This window comes from Chionomys nivalis, chromosome 12 (assembly GCF_950005125.1).
Source record: "Chionomys nivalis chromosome 12, mChiNiv1.1, whole genome shotgun sequence".
In the NCBI taxonomy this organism is placed as follows: Eukaryota; Metazoa; Chordata; class Mammalia; order Rodentia; family Cricetidae; genus Chionomys; species Chionomys nivalis.
Window position 1 is genome coordinate 59,606,430 of NC_080097.1, and position 16,181 is coordinate 59,622,610.

Sequence of the window (16,181 nt, forward strand, 5' to 3'; positions counted from 1 at the left end):
GTCCCTGGGGGTGTGAAGCTAAGAGTAGCACTTGGGAGTTCCCGAGCTACACCCCCCCCCCTCCACCCCCCGCAAGCTGGCAGCTCGGCAGACACTGCCACCCTTGAGCATCAAGCTCAGGCCTTGGAGACAGGGAGGAGGTTTGGGGGAAATCCAGAGATCCCGCACTGCCCAGACTTCTCAGATACTCTGAAGCGCCTCACATTGAGAAATGAGCACACACTGATTCAGAGCAACGCGATCATTTTCGTTTTATTTGGACCTTATTTGTAAATGGTCAATTTCCATTTCTGTTCCTTCCACTCCGGGTCCCTTCTATCTCCCCTCAAATTCTCCAGAGACGGTGGAGGGGGACTTGGTCTTTATCAAGGTAGCCATGGTCTTCTCAGCAAGTCCCTTTCCATCCCCCTAACCCCTCCTCCCCGACGCAAAGCCTTTTACAAGGCCATAGCAACAACAGGAATGCTCATATGATCACATCTTGACCACAGAGAAGCCAGGAATTTATTATCTGGTAGAGCTGATTTTGTGGGGTGAAAAAAATTAGTCAGCGGCAAGGAAGGGTGACAGAGGCAAGGTGGATTGCACCCCCACCCCCACCAGTTGGAGTTAACCTCTGCTGTTTCTCTTGGTCCTCAGAGGCGAGAAGGGGTTCCTCCTCCAACCACTACTGTCTCGCCATTGATGTAACTGGCATCTTCAGAGCACAAGAAAGAAACTATGCCCGCACAGTCCTCTGGTTTGCCTAGCCTGGGAAACGGGTAGAGAGCAAATGTAAATCCGGCTAGCCTCTCTCAACTGGCCCACAGCGCATGAAATTTGAATTATCAGGTGGAATCCAGTGGTGGCTGCGGCGCAGGTTTTTAATCCCAGCACACAGGGAGGCAGAAGCAGGCAGATCTCTGAGTGCAAGGTCAGCCTAGTCTACAGAGCAAGTTCTAGGACAGCCAGAGGAACAGAGAAATCCTGTCTTGAAAAAAATCAAACCAAGCCAAACCACAACAAAAACCAACCCACCCATACATATTAAAAAAATGTTAAAAAGAATTAGGTGATTTTCCAGAATCAGTGTACAGTTTTTTTTACCTATTAAATAGGTAAAAATAGGTGGTTATGATTATGTAGTTATTATTTATATAAGCGTAAATACTGATTCCTGCAAAACCGTACTATATTTAAATAAGAAACACTGTTTTTAGATACCAGGATGCAGAGTGGAATTGATAAAACGGTGAACAATTATTTCATGTTTCAGAAGAAATTGTTTCAACATGTCAGAGAGTCTTTGTGACGGGAAATGGCACCATCAGGTTATTTCACTTGTATAGGCTCAATGTACAGAGCTTTTTAGGAATCTACTTTTATCCTTTTAAGATCAGATCCATTTTACAAGAATGTACAAAATTGCATTGTTTGGGTTGTGATTCTGTGTGCTCGAGAGGTGACCGTGAGTGAGTGGAAGGCCTGGACAAGAATTTCCTCAACCCAGCTGCACACTGCAGCTGCGTGGGAACCTCAGGGAAAAAAAGGAAAGGAAAGGAAAAAAGATGTGCAAATTCCACCACGGGCCAATTAAAGAGAAGTCCCTGGGAGTGTGCCCTAATCAACTGCGCTTGTCAAAACATCCCTAGATGATTCAAATGTGCCACCAGGACTCAGAATCACTGGGGTATATCACTCACTGGAGTCTCTAGAATGGCAATGCTCTGACTTGTCAAGAAGATGTTAACTAGGCCCAGCTTCAGCATGACTTTGGGAGAACTCGAGGAAGGCTGGATGGAATGTTTACAGGACACTGCCAGCATTTGTCCTTGAGGGGTCAAGCTAGAGCAGCCAGAAGGCAGGAAGAGGGGCAGTGATAGAGACCTAGCAAAAATGAGTAGTTCAGTCAGCCCACTGGGGAAGAGAGAAATTCCCTCAGGCTGAGTCTGGGCTCAGTGAGCTTCACAGACATTTTCCTTGGATTGTAGGGTCGTTAGTCTGAGCCTTGGAAACACCACTGTCCTCTGGGTTCTGGTCTCCACAGGTTCGAGGTAGAGGTAGAGGCAGACAGCGAGCGAGAACTCGGCTTTGCTTTTGGCAGTGGAAGCAGTGTCCTTGGTTAGGCCATAGGAGTGGTGGGCTTCTGAGTTGGTGAAGTCTAGAGGAGCATGCTGTGTTATCCGTGGGACTGAGAGCCAGGGCTGAGCTCTGACTTTATCCACGCCAATCCTCCCCCGTGTCAGCTTACCTTCTAATTTGCAAGTATTCTTTTATGACGTCCTCTCTTGATCCGTCCTTCCATAGCTGTAGGAAGAAGAGAAATCTTTTTATGTGTAAGAAGAGGAAAGCATGGGAAGAGAAGGGAGGGAACTGTCTGTCTCCACAGCATCTGGGAGGGAGGGAGGGTTTACATTTTCATCTCTTATTCACGACCTGCCCTCCCCACCACAGGACTCTACAGTCATTCTCGTCAGGTCTTATTCAGCAATCTTGCTTGGTCTCCTCAATTCTCATCCACTTTAGGAGACAGGATACAGTATGGGTACAGTCTGAATTCCTCACTTGGTAGAGCCCATGTAGGAGGAGAGGAGGATGTGAGAGTCTGGTATGGGAAGGTAACTGGTAAAGAAAGGGGGATATGCACAAGCACAGGCAACAGGGTTAGGGGTTCAGGCACTGGGTTTCTCTATCTTTCCAAGGGTCTAGGGGTACAGTGCTCTCCCTTCTCACCGCACTGCTGAAATGAGTCTTAATGAGTCCAGGTGCCAAGCAGTTCACTCTAATGTTCTTTGATGCCAGCTCCGCAGCGAAGTTCTTAGTAAGACCCAGCAAAGCTGTCTTACTGACATTGTAAGGGCCTAGAGCCTAGGGGAAGAAGAGAATGAGTCAATTCAGTACTTTGCGGGTCTTCTTTGGTTCTTATTGTACAACAGAGGCAGGAGCACCTCCCGTAAGGGAGGGTCACAGTCAGAAATGGTCCTGAAGTCTCAGGTAGGCTAGAGTTCATGGAAGCAAGGTGTCTTGCTTGTGGAAGGGGACTTGGTAGAGCGAAGCTAAAATACTTCCCTGGGCAGTTGGAGGGGTGAACGGCAGAGGATGGAGGCCAGGGTAGAAGGGGTAGGTTCTTACAGGGAATCGAGTGAAGGCTGCCACGGACCCCACAATCACCACCGAGCCGCCTCTGAAAAGGAAAGAGAGCTGACCCTTTTCGGCATGAAGACCACTGCCCACGTGGGGCCCATCTCACCCAAGCCTCCTCTCTGTATTGGTTACCCTCGTTTCTCCATCTCCGGCACCACCGCTTTTATCAACATGGCTGTCGCTTTCACATTAATGCTCAGAACCTGAAGCCAACAGAAAGGAAGACAGCGTGAGCGGGAGTTACGTGGGTTCTCTGGAAATGCCAGGGATAACTGACCAAACAATGGGAAAAATTAGGGTTCAAGGTTTGGGTAGGTGCCGCTCATAGCTCGTCTTACTAGATGACACATGAGGTCAGGTGATCAAGCATCTCTCCTACCCAGCCAGTCCACAATCAGCTTGATCTCTCAGAGATGCTTTGGTTTTGAGCTGGATTTTGTATTTCTTCTAAGTAGGGAACCCGGAACTGGGTCATTGCTTGGGCCTAACACTGTAGTGGGTTGGGCTTCTCAGGGAAAATGTAGCCTGACCTGAGGCACCTGGGGGATGAGAGGACCTCCAGGATGGACCGTCGGGATGGGTCTTACCAGGAAGTAGTATAATGAGGGAACATCTCCCGGGGAGCCGGGTATACTCCGCAATTACAATTCCCATATCTCAAAATTAAAATTTAAACATATGACTTCGTTACATTGTTCTGAGTAGTGGGTTGCTCACCTTCTGTGTTCCTGTGCCAATTCTTAAAAATTTTAATCGTACTAAACATTTGAGACAGAAATATAGGGACTACCCAGCATCCTTTACCTAGATTCAAGTTATCTACCTTTTGCCTGATTTAACCTCTGAACATATCTATATGGTTTTATTTTCTTACTCTGTAGCCCAGCTATCCTGGAGCTTATTCTGTAGCTCAGGCTGGCCTTGAACTCATAGCAATTCTCCTGCCTCAGCCTCACTAGTGCTGGGATCTCATGCCCAGCTTTACTTAATCTTGTTTGTGGGAATGTGTGTGTCCATGTAGAGTCAGAAGTCAGTGCAGGGTATTTTTCTCAGTTGCTACTCCAACTTATTATTGTTTCTTGAGACAGGTCCTGTCACTGAATCTAGAGCTCACAGATTCAGCAGGACTGACTGGTCAGTAAGCTCGCACCATGGTCTTGTTTTCCCTGGCTCTGTGATGACAGGCACTCTGGAGGTTTGACATCCAAGTCACTCAACATCCTCCTCTGGCCTCTGGGACTACTGCATGATGCGGTGCACAGACACATATACAGGCAAAACACATCCACAAGGAAAACAATTTAATTTGGATGGTGGTGGTACACACTTTTAATCCCAGCATTCAGGAGGCAGAGGTAGGTGGATCTCAGTGAGTTCCAGGCCAGCCTGGTCTACAGAGCAAGTTCCAGGACAATCAAACTATTCAAAGAAACCCCATCTCGAAAAACAAAAACAAAACAACAAAAAATTAAAAAAAACCTTTCAAATAAAAAGGAGAAAAAGTATTGGTTTATAAACTGGTTTTACTTTAAAAAATAAGCAGAAACTGGCTCACTGAAGAACATTTTGGCACTCTGGTCTTTATGTTTGGAATGCTGATAAACTACAATATTTTTGCTATCCTTAAATTTTCATGTTGAGAAATCCATGGGGGAATCATAAGAATTTAGCATATCCAAATCATGTGGGAATAGTGACGTTAGGTTAAAGCTTTATTATTGAAGGGTGCATGTAGATGGGAGAATTACATTATGAATACGATGTGACGACACCGTCACCTGAAAACCCACATCCTAGCACCTTTGAGACACCTAGAATTGTCTTAGCAGTGTGGGTAGAAAGAGAAAAAAATTGGTCATATCCAAAGGCTGTATGCTATAATGCATCAACTTTCGTAATTTCACCAAAATTGACATTTCAGTCAACAGCAGTTATTAACATTTCCAACTAATGAAAAAACATTTTTTTTCTAACAGCTGGGAAGGGGGTGGGTGGGTAAGTTTAAGCATGGTATTGTTGGCCTCTTAGCTGCCATGTTTCTGCTGGAAACAAACCAGGAAGAAGGGTGTGGGTGAGGCTAGGAGAGGGAGGTGGGGGGTGGGGAGCTGGAAGCTGAGGTGGCTAGCACAGAGCAAATGGGAAAAGCGGGGGGGGGGGGGGGGAGTAGGATGTGGGGACAGCCACACGCGCCACACACGCCACACATGCTTTACCAAGTGAGCCTGAGCCTTTCGCATCCCCGCTGGAGAAGGCGCTCTCCTGGCAGGCCCCAACTGTGCTGGCTGTTTTCTGAGGCCAGCTCCTGCTGCTTTAACTTCTCACCTTGTCCCACACCTCCTCCGTGGTGTCCATTAGGTTTCCAAAGAAAGGATTGACAGCAGCATTGGAGACCAGGATATCAATACCTTGATGAAGCTTCACAGCCTGGAGAGGAGAAAGGCGTGAGTCAGGGCTACAGCTAAGGGAGGGAGGTGCACTCATCAATGTTGGAGCAGTTGTCAAATGCCTTTCTCAAAGCGTGTTCTCTCTAAAGCCACCCTAAGCTCTGCTGACATTTGAAGCTATTATTTCTGCACTTCTTTCAATCTGCCGCCTCTTCTAAGGGTGACTCTGACCCTTTGTTCTTTTCTTTACACTTTCTTTAGTGAGCACCCACATTCTTATGTCTCCACTTCTCACCTCAAATCTATTTCTAGACTTCCTCTTGAGTCTCAGCCCCATTTCCTCGAGTACCTATTGACCGTTTTCCTTGAGGATGTCACCATGACCTCAAAACCGGCCTGTCCACATGTACCTGAATGAAGAGAGATCCTGGCAAAGGATCATTCTAGCCCACTTTCCTCATTTTCCTAGTTATGACACCTAGGTCTGAGGAGGTTCATTTTTCAAGCTTGTAACTCAGTAATCATCCTGTAGGGACATTTAAGAGCAGCGTGGTCCACTTCTTTAGAGAGGTGAAGGGATTTTTATCCCCTCAGGTACAGTGGTGGCTGAACTGAGGTCAGATTCCAACTCTAGCAGAGAGCTGATTCCTAGGAGCACCCCCAAGCCAGTTGGGAACATTATGAAGCCAGTTGTGCAGGAGAGTTGCAATGTTGAAGCCAGCTGTGCAGGAGAGCTGCGATGGCGCAGCCAGCTGTGCAGGAGAGCTGCGATGGTAAAGGCAGCTGTGCAGGAGAGCTGTGATGGTGAAGGCAGCTGTGCAGGAGAGCTGTGATGGTGAAGGCAGCTGTGCAGGAGAGCTGTGATGGTAAAGGCAGCTGTGCAGGAGAGCTACGATGGTGAAGCAGGAGAGCTGTGATGGCGAAGGCAGATGTGCAGGAGAGTTGCAGTGGTAAAGGCAGCTGTGCAGGAGAGTTGCAGTGGTAAAGGCAGCTGTGCAGGAGAGCTGCCATGGTAAAGGCAACTGTGCAGGAGAGCTACGATGGTGAAGGCAGCTGTGCAGGAGAGCTGTGATGGCGAAGGCAGATGTGCAGGAGAGCTGCGATGTTGAAGGCAGCTGTGCAGGAGAGCTGCGATGGCGAAGGCAGCTGTGCAGGAGAGCTGTGATGGTGAAGGCAGATGTGCAGGAGAGCTGCGATGGCGCAGCCAGCTGTGCAGGAGAGCTGCGATGTTGAAGAGTTTCTGGCTTACAGACTTTGACACTAAGCTTTGATGCCACTTTCCTTTCTCTTTTCGGCCCAGTGGTACAGAGGAGGCGAGATGGAAACTGAGGCTTAAACCGAGAAAGCCAAGAAAGGAGACACCTCACCTCCTCATTGAGTTGTAAGTAGGCGGTGAAGGCTTGGGAGGACATGCCAACAAGCATTGTCAGTAGTCAGAAACCACCTTAAAACCAGCTTTTGTGTTTGCCGATACCTGGCAATTTTGAAGCCTTGGGCAAATAGCATGTAATGGGCCCTCAATCAACTTTGTGCCTCCAGTTTGGCAGAGGAGGGGTGTTATTAACCATGCACACCATCTGCTGGCTTCTCCTCTTAACTAATTATTCCCGCTAACTAGGTGCTAAGCTCAGTTGTTTCTACACCGTTAAAGAAATACCCAGGCTGTCAACGTGTTCATTTAACAAAATTTTAAAATCACAGAGTCCTTTAAAACCATTCCTGACTGATACTTGCTCATGCATTCTAGAGTTTGGTGTTGTTGCCCAAAGTCTCAGCCACCTGGCTTGGCTCTGTGCAAAAAGCCCAATGACATGTAACTGGCAAGAACAGAACAGAAGGAAAGTGATTATGTCATGCTCTGTGAAATTCAGGGAGGGGGAGAGTGTGATGGGCTGCTCCAGAGGGTTCTCTCCCTCTTCTGACTTCTGTCTCCCTCCCTTTCAGGCCTGTCAGCACAGACAGGGAGAAGTCTGTGTGTTGATTGAGCATCATAGAACCACAAAAGTTCATGAGAAATTGGAGATGATAGTCTATTCCTGTGATCCTGGCTCTGGGGAAACTGAGGCAAAAGAATCATAGGTTTGAGGCCAGTCTGAGCTACAGAACAAGACCCTGTCTCAAACCCCAATATAAAAAGTCATCCCCCCCGGCCGAATGCTGAGTGAGAAAAGACCACATTGATGTCTCTCAGAGCTTGCTCTACAGGTATGATCAGCACAATGTGTTTTGGACCTGTCTGTTTTGACAGTTATTCATTTAAAACAAGTGGAGGATCTGCAGACCTTGTCTCAGCACACTACTGCTGAACTGTGGTGCAGGGCAGGAGGCTATGATCAATAGCCATGGTTGGGGAGCAGCGGACACAGAAAGAGAGCTTCTCAAACTGCTGTGGGCTACCCCATAACTCTCCACCTGACATCTGCTGTACAGACGCCCCAAGAGTTGTGATTTTTTAATATATGTGTACATGCACATGTCTATGTGTGTGTATACTATGTATGTATGTGACTCGCCTCTCCTAGATCTCATTTCTTGGCACGTGGTTAGAAAAGTCTTTGTTCCCACTGTCTCTTGAGCAATCCCTTTGTCACTGCCCTCAATAACCAATGACTTCCTTACTGATATTCTTGTCATCTTCTGTGTTAATCCTCACCACTGCCAGATTATCCTTCTTTAAATAATCTTCATCTTGCTCCAAGCTTCACATAGATTCTATTTGCTGCACAGTCATTGACACTCCTTTGGGCAGCCGTGGAAGTCGCTGAGTCCCACCCAAGCAGCTCACTTCCCACAGTTTCAGCTCTTGGCTGAGGACTGGCAGAGTTCTCCTCTTCCCTCCAGTCCTTGGCTGTTTGCTCATTTACCAGGGTCACTGGAGCCCTAGCCTCATCCTGTCTGCCTATTATCACTCATTCCTTGAGGTCTAACTCAAGCTCCACTTCAGGGCCAGGGCTGCAGGATGCAGGATTTGCTAAGTGAACCTGCTGGTGGCCAGAGGATTTCCTCCTCCTCCTCCTCCTCCTCCTCCTCCTCCTCCTCCTCCTCCTTCTCCTCCTCCTCCTCCCCTCCTCCTCCTCCTCCCCTCCTCCTCCTCCTCCTCCTCCTCCTCCTCCTCCTCCTCCTCCTTCTTTTTGTTTTTCTGAGACAGGGTTTCTCTGTAGCTTGGGAGCCTGTCCTGGAACTAGCTCTTGTAGACCAGGCTGTGGTCTCGAACTCCCAGAGATCCACCTGCCTCTGCCTCCCAAGTGCTGGGATTAAAGGCGTGCGCCACCATCGCCCGGCCAGAGGATATTTTCTTAATAAGGCCTTTCTTCTTTTTCTTTTCACATGCATTTGCAAGTTTATAGGTGGGCGCACGTGTGTGGAGGCCTGAGGTCTATGTCAGGATCCTTCCTCAGTCGCTATTCCACCTTATTCTGTTGAGTCAAGGTCTGTCAGTCAAACCCAGAGCTTGCTCTGGGGATCCTATCTCTGTCTTCTGAAGCTGCAATCACAGGTGAGCCCCTAGACACACCTGGCACTTATGTGGGCCTGGGAGCCTGACCCTCAGTCCTCTTGCTTACAGAGCAAGAGATTCCATGGCTGAACCATCTCCCGAATCCCCCAACACCATAGGATTTTTTAAAATTTATTTATTCATTATGTATACAATATTCTGTCTGTGTTATGCCTGCAGGCCAGAAGAGGGCACCAGACCCCATTACAGATGGTTGTGAGCCACCATGTGGTTGCTGGGAATTGAACTCAGGACCTTTGGAAGAGCAGGCAATGCTCTTAACCTCTGAGCCATCTCTCCAGCCCCCAACACCATAGGATTTTGACATGAAATTGTGCATGGCTCTGGGTTTGACCCCAGCACTGCTGTGTGTGTGTGCACACGCGCGCACATGTGTGTAGTACACATGTGCATGCCATGTTCAATTTAAATGTCACTAATTGGCCTCTGCTTCTCAGGATCAAGACTACAATCTCAGGCTCTTCCAGAAGTCTATGACAGGCAATACAACTTTTCTGGACTCATATTTGGCCCTTTGAGGAGCATATTAAGTATCTGTCAACAGTTCTTTAAAACCGGAATTATCATGAGACTCAGTGGTTAAGATTACTGGTTGACCTCCAGAGGAACCTGGTTTGGTGCCCGGACTTGCATGGAGGCTCACAACTGTCTGAAAGTCCAGTTTCAAGGGATATGGCACTATCTTCTGACCTCCATGGCATGGAACACACATAGTGTACATGGAACATACATATATGGAAGCAAAAACATCTCATACATATAAAATAAAAATAAATAATAAAATGGAATCATCTTACTCTATCTGTCCCACTTCAGTCAACTGTTGTTTAAGGTCCTCCTCTTCCAAGAAGGCTGCCCAAATTCTTTCTGCCAGCTGTCCCACACGTTCAGAGCCGTGCTCTCTCTGTGCTGGTAAGTCCTTCCTTGTACTTTGAGGACTAGTGCACACCTGAGTCTTGGGGGAAGACGTACCTTCTCTGCAGCATGGAGCACATCTTCGTACACAGTTGGAGTCTGGTGCCAAGTGTCACACCTGACATGGGCTTAGACTAAAGCCTATTTGGGTACCCAAGGGCTGGCACTATATAAATGGGGGAAGTATCTAGTCTGTGGCATCGAAAAAAGGGCAGGTCTGGGTTGCATCACAGATCTTTTCCTTCTGGCTGTGAGACCCTGAGAGGGGTCTTTCGATATGTGATTCAGTCTCTGTAAATACAGGGAGAAGAGTCCTTGCCTGGGCATGTTGGCTCACATTGTACTCCCAGCCCTGGAGAAGTGAGTTCATGGCTAGAGCAGGCTACAAAGTGAGTTCCATACCACGCTAGCTCTAGCATGAGATCCTGCCTCAAACAAACAAAACAAAACACCACCACCACCACCACCAACATGCCTAAGGCTCTGCAGAAAAGAAACGGCTCATGGTAGGTGTATGAGACATAGTGAGCTGCCTCGTACAAGCGCCCATGAGCTCGTTCTGGAAGGCAAAGAACAGGACAGCATTTATTAGGTCACTCCAGAGAATCAGGACTAGCCATTTTTTGGGGGGATGTCTAAGGGATCTTGCAAGGCTGAAGCATCAGAGTGGCTTTTGATTCTCTTGCTGGGGGAATCTGGTGGTTCTTAGACTTGAGGATGCAGATGTAATAGAAAAGTCACACAATAATGCATTGGTGAGAGGCTGGGGAGACAGCCCGGTGGTTATGCACTGTTCACACAAAGGACCTGAGTATAGTTCGCAGCATCCACGTCAGGTGGTTCGTAACCACCAGCTCTAGAGGATCCAAGACTCTCCTGTGGGCTTCACAGGCACCTGCACCCACAAGCACTCCCCCTGCCATACTCACAATTAAAAATAATAAAATAAATATTTAAAAGATTATTGGTGGACTAGTTTGGGTGTGGGACTGGGATGCTGGCAAGAGTCAGTGCTGTCTTAAAGTCAGGGATGAAGGTACAGCTGCCTCCCTTCTGCCACCTCTTGGTCCCGAGCCCATATCCTTCCTGCTCACCGTGGTTAGCAGCCTTTCTCGATCCTCTGGCTTCCCCACATGGCACACGATGCCAGAAACACTCAGCCCTTCTCCCTGTAGTGTTGCCACTGCACGGTCCACATTCTCCTGTTTGCGGCTGCTGATGACTACATGGGCCCCATCTTCAGCCAGTCGTCGGGCAATGGCGAAGCCAATCCTACAGTGTAAAAAGAGATACATTGTCAAGGCCTCTACAGCAGGGAAAAGGGTGAGAGCACACAGGCTCTGGACTGAGATCGCTGGCTTAGGATTATTGCTCTCCCTGTGGTTGAGCTCCACCTCTCTCTCTCTCTCTCTCTCTCTCTCTCTCTCTCTCTCTCTCTCTCTCTCATTTTTTCAAGACAGGGTTTCTCTGTATTATAGCTCTAGCTGTCCTGGAACTCACTTTGTAGATCAGGCTGGCCTTGAACTCACAGAGATAAACCTGCCTCTGCCTCTTGAGTGCTGGGATTAAAGGCATGCACCACCACCACTCAGCAAGCTTCACATAGTCCTATTAGATAGAGTATATATAATGGTGCAGACAGAAGGATAAACTCAGATCATTTTATTATGATTTCATCTTTCACCCCAGTTCCCATGACCTGTCATAATCTACCACAAACCTCATGACTGGTTATTGCATCCAGCTGGGAGAGAGGGGAGAGAAACACCAGGAGTATATAGTAGTTGCTGGGCAGGGGCTTGAGGGTCTTGCTTGAAGGAGCCCATATCCCTAAATATCTCTCTTACCAGACTACAACCTCAAAATTCTATCCATTGTTAGATATGGGGGCCTTTATGGAAAAGCATGTCTCAAAACATAAATATCAATTTCATATTTTACAATTGCCAGATGTTAGCTTTTCATATACATCTGTATTCTATCTAGGTTTTCAAGGAACTTTTAACTATCAAAGTCCTGTGGGATGAAAAACAGGATAGCTAAGAGTGGTGGGTGAGACAGGCTGGGTTGGTGGACAAAATATACAGACCTAAGCACAGATCTGGACACAGGATCTTGGGTTTCATCTGGTAAGGGGTCTGGACACTGGTGAGAGCTATCAGATGGAGTGAAACCTTGACTGGCTGTTTTGGTCTTCCCATACTCTAGGTGGAGCTGTTGATTGGGGGCAGCCTAGAAGCATGGGGACCTGGGTCCACCGCGCAGCACCCAGCCGTCTGAATGCCAAAGGCACACAAGGGTCTGGCTGGTGGCAGGGTCACGTCGAGGATTCGAAGCAATTTCAGGTCCGCTGTGGGTTTCGTTTATCTCTCCCGGGCAGGCCTCTGGCCGTATTCGAGGCCTGTGGACAAAAGTCCAGGAGTTGAAGAATACTTGTTTCTGGATGGAAACTCTGGCTCCCGTACTCACCCGTCGGTGGAGGCCGTGACCAGGGCCACCTTATTCGCTAGCGGGTTTCGGCGAGTCACCCCGGAGCTGGCCATCCTCACCGACTTCCACGCTCGAGTCCAGCCACCTAGCAGCAGTCTCGCTTTCTGCATGGGTCAGGCGGGGGTTGGGTTGAACTTTGCTGGGGGAGGTGACAGTTGAAAGGCGGGAGGCCGGTCGAGCAGCGACAGTCTGCACCTACTTCCAGAACTTGTTCCGGAGAGTCCGGGGCGACGGGGAGCCGCTGAGGCTGCGAGCGCTCCCTGCTGCCTGCTGGCGCCCGCACCCTTTCAGTCATTAACCTCTGCCCGACTTGGGACTCCTCGTGAGTTCTCAGTCCAAGTTTCCTGTAGATCAGCCTACAGCTCTTCTCTGCAGGAACACTCAGACTTTTCTGTGCCCCAGCTGCTCTTCACACATACGCTGACCCACGATTTTGTGGCCATTTTTTTTTTGGGGGGGGGGGATGGTGGGCGAGTTTCGGTAGAGGAAGCTTTGAATCTTTTTTATTTTTTTCCCATCTTCTTTAAACCTTAAATAATTCTTCTGTCAAAAAAGCCTGGGTTTATATGTGAGGCTGCGGAGATAATTCATTTTGTAAAGTGCTTACTGGACAAGCATGAGGGCCCGGGTTGGATCCTCAGCATCAACATAAAGAGGGTGTGTTGGTTAACAGCTGTAATCCTAGCTTTGGGGAGAGGGACAGGATGAGGGCTGAGGCTTCTGGCTGGCTGCTCTTGCCAAGCCTGTGCGCTCCAGTCTCAGAGAAAGACCCCGGTTCATGAAAAGGATAAGATGGAGCACTCCGTGTTGACCCCTGGTGTCTACACACACACCTCCCCACCCCCAAGCACACTGTAATAAGCATGGTTAAAAAAAAATACCTTTTGACTGGTAAAAATAGCTTAGTCAGAAAAATAGCTTAGAACTCCACTTCTTCCAAGGCTGCACCTGATAACCAGAACCCACTGACATCCCTCACTCTAGATAACCAGACAGTCCTAGGACCCCACGACGTCCATTGGACAGGATATAAGCAGAGACCAAGAGCAAGGCTCTGTACTGTACACCTGGAGAGAGACCACTTTGATCTGCCCTGGGGCTGGAGAATCTCCCAGGATCCTGACCCTCGAATTGGAGACTTCTGTTAGAGACTGGATCTGACTTCAGCCAGATATGTCACCCGGGTGAGCAACCTTGGGAGCGTAGTTAGGAACTAAGAGTGTGAACCTCATGTGATGACCCTCAGCCTAATAAAATATAGCTTTTGTTATTCCGACTATGTGCATCTAACTTCTTGCTCTTGTCATACACACACATCACACATGCGTGCACACACCTGTGCACACACAGATCACACACACGAAGGATGAATGAATGTCTTGAGACTGCCTGTGCAGGTGAGGCATGCTCCTCACAGGGTCCACACAGTCAGGGAAGAGGAAGTTAGGAGACAAATGCGAGGGGTTATGAGCTGGCTTAGGCCTGACCCCACTTTTCTCCCTGGTGCAAAGTCTACTGCGGTAGTTCTCAACCTGTGGGTTGTGACCCTTTGGGGACACCTAAGACCATCAGAAATACCATATTTACATTACATTCACAACAGCAGCAAAATTATAAAGTAGCAATAAAAATAATTCTATGGTTGGGATCATCACAGCATGAGCAACTGTATTAAAGGGTCATGGTGTTAGGAAGGTTGAGAACCCCTGAGTCCTCCATCTTCAGACAGCCTGAAAAGATCCCTGTGATACCCAGTGGGAAAGAATGGAGGTCCTGGTTCCATCCGGGAGGATCTGCTACCTTACAGGTGGTGGCAGCAAAGATGCTAAAGAGCCCCTAACCAGTGCTGGAAGTACAGAACCTGGGAGTGCTCAGATTCTCCGTGACCACGAAGCCTCAGGTCTTCCCTTCCCTTCCTGCTCAATGAATATTTGCTAAACGTGAAAGTGCTTTATCAACCGCGAACTGCTAAATACACAGGGATTTGTCACCATGCAATCATTCTTATGGCTGCCTCAGGCCCGACGCTTCATCTGTGAAGCAGACGATGAATAAAACTCACCAGCTCTCAAGTCTAAGTCCAATATTTCAGCTTCCATTTGCTGCCAAGTGGGCTGAAGTGACCACGGTGCCCACCTCAGAGGTGTGGCTTTAGAAAAATATTGCTAGTTGGTAAAATATGCAGCTTGCACAGTTAGCGAGGCTATGCAATAGTCCTGGAGGGTTACTGTTACAGCATTTGTGTTTACTAAAGATTCATTTAATTGTTGGGTGTGATGGCACACTGCACCTTTAAACCCAGTGCTCAGGAGGCAGGAGCAGGCAGATCTCTGTGAGTTCAAGGCCAGCCTGGTCTACAGCATGAGTTCCAGAACAGCCAGGACTACACGAAGAAACCCTGTCTAAAACAACAACAACAACAATAAAAACAAAACAGAATCATTTCATATATGAATAAATCATTTGAGAAGACAAAACAGAAAGCAGGTGTGCTGGGGGTTGTATATGGATATCAAGTGATGTACCCAGCAAGAACTGGATTTATGGGGTTGCTCAGCGCATCCTGAAGAGATAAGGCAGCTTGCCTCATGTCAGAGAAAAAGAACTGACTGGTGCCCCTCAGTCTGAGCCTCATGAATTATTGATCAGGGGCTGGAAAGTGCCACACTCCTCTTCTCTCACTGTTGGGAGCTAATGCACCATGGGAACCCTTCCCAGACTCTCAACTGTGTGTGGAGCTGGGCCCCCGGGGAAGGTGGGCTGGAGTAGGAACTCCCAAAGCCTGGCTTGGTGGGACAGGCCTACAGAGCTCATCTGACGGAGGATGGGGCTGGATGGTGAGGGGTGAGGGGGACAAATACTCAGGGAGAAGAGAGTCACGTCCTAGCAGCGGAGTGCCCCTTTCAGAAGAGCACAGGGGATGTTAGAGAGGGGATCTGTAAAGAGAAAAGGGCAGAAGGAAGGCAAGAAGTGTGGGGTCTTAAGCTTCCATTCTTCGTTAAGGAGGTTGTTGAAGGTCGTGGGTTAGGGCATCTTTCTGGGGAATACACGCTTGTGTAGGAGGAGAATCTCTTGGAAGAAGGAACTAGGATGCAAAGTGGTACCATCTGCTTCTCCTGAGGAAACACTTGAGATTGATACCTCCGCTTCCATCTTCTTCATGGTGTGACGGGGGCTCAGAAGAGAGTTCACCTGGGATGAGCTTCTTGCATGGAGTTTTGCACTGGGCACCCTACTTTGGTCATTGACTAAGGCCTGATTGAGACCAACCAGGATTGGGCAATGTGGAAGGGCTGAGGTGCGGTTGGTACAACTGCCAAGCGGGGACAATGACAAGAGTTACCGGCCTTATGTCTCGAGGCCTCACTAAGTGCTATCAAGTGTGAGGTGCTTTAAATATTCATTAACTCATTGTCGGTTTCTAATGGAGCCATGAGCCTTGGCGTTTTCCTACGTGAAATCAGGCGGAGTCATGACAGCCTGCTCTGCCTGCCGGCGCGGTGGAGCTACATCTTACCGTCTTAGCATCGATGGGATTTTCACACACGTTAGCTTCCACAGAAAGTGGTTTCCTCTGACTTAGAATTTTATTTTTAACAGCATTGCATCTTTGGTTTTTCTTTGTTTTCTTAGGGTGCTGAGGAGTCAAACCTGGGTCTCGTACATGCTAGGTAAGCACTCTACACAGGAGCTACATTTTTCTAGTCCCTGCTTCTAATCATTAAAATTACCCGTTCTATGCTATATGTCAT

General features: G+C 48.2%; 1 protein-coding gene and 1 long non-coding RNA gene across 3 annotated transcripts in view; one reads left to right on the forward strand and one right to left on the reverse strand.

Moving 5' to 3' along the window:
- Positions 1 to 12,552, forward strand: part of LOC130885078 (uncharacterized) — a 32,737-nt gene extending 20,185 nt beyond the window's left edge. The window contains exons 2-5 of one of the 2 annotated variants that reach the window (XR_009058130.1): positions 6,808 to 6,888; positions 7,452 to 7,712; positions 8,855 to 9,003; positions 12,148 to 12,552. This is a non-coding gene — a long non-coding RNA (uncharacterized LOC130885078). The remainder of the gene's footprint in view (positions 1 to 6,807; positions 6,889 to 7,451; positions 7,713 to 8,854; positions 9,004 to 12,147) is intronic. The other variant, XR_009058129.1, reaches the window with a different exon arrangement.
- LOC130885077 (dehydrogenase/reductase SDR family member 4) lies at positions 269 to 13,684 on the reverse strand. The gene is made up of 8 exons (XM_057786479.1): positions 12,409 to 13,684; positions 11,034 to 11,211; positions 5,446 to 5,547; positions 3,256 to 3,326; positions 3,112 to 3,163; positions 2,713 to 2,847; positions 2,231 to 2,286; positions 269 to 750 (listed from the first exon to the last, which is right to left on the reverse strand). The coding sequence occupies exons 1-8, from the start codon at positions 12,537 to 12,539 to the stop codon at positions 636 to 638; spliced, it is 840 nt and encodes a 279-aa protein (XP_057642462.1). The 5' UTR covers positions 12,540 to 13,684; the 3' UTR covers positions 269 to 635.
- Positions 13,685 to 16,181: the final 2,497 nt, after the last annotated feature.

Coding starts and splice junctions, on each gene's coding strand:
- LOC130885077 (XM_057786479.1), bottom strand. CDS start 12,539: ATGCAGAAAGCGAGACTGCTGCTAGGTGGCTGGACTCGAGCGTGGAAG. Junction 11,212..12,408: donor GTCACGGCCTCCACCGACGG/GTGAGTACGGGA, acceptor TTTACACTGTAG/GATTGGCTTCGCCATTGCCC. Junction 2,848..3,111: donor CAGCCTTCACTCGATTCCCT/GTAAGAACCTAC, acceptor TTCTTCCCCTAG/GCTCTAGGCCCTTACAATGT.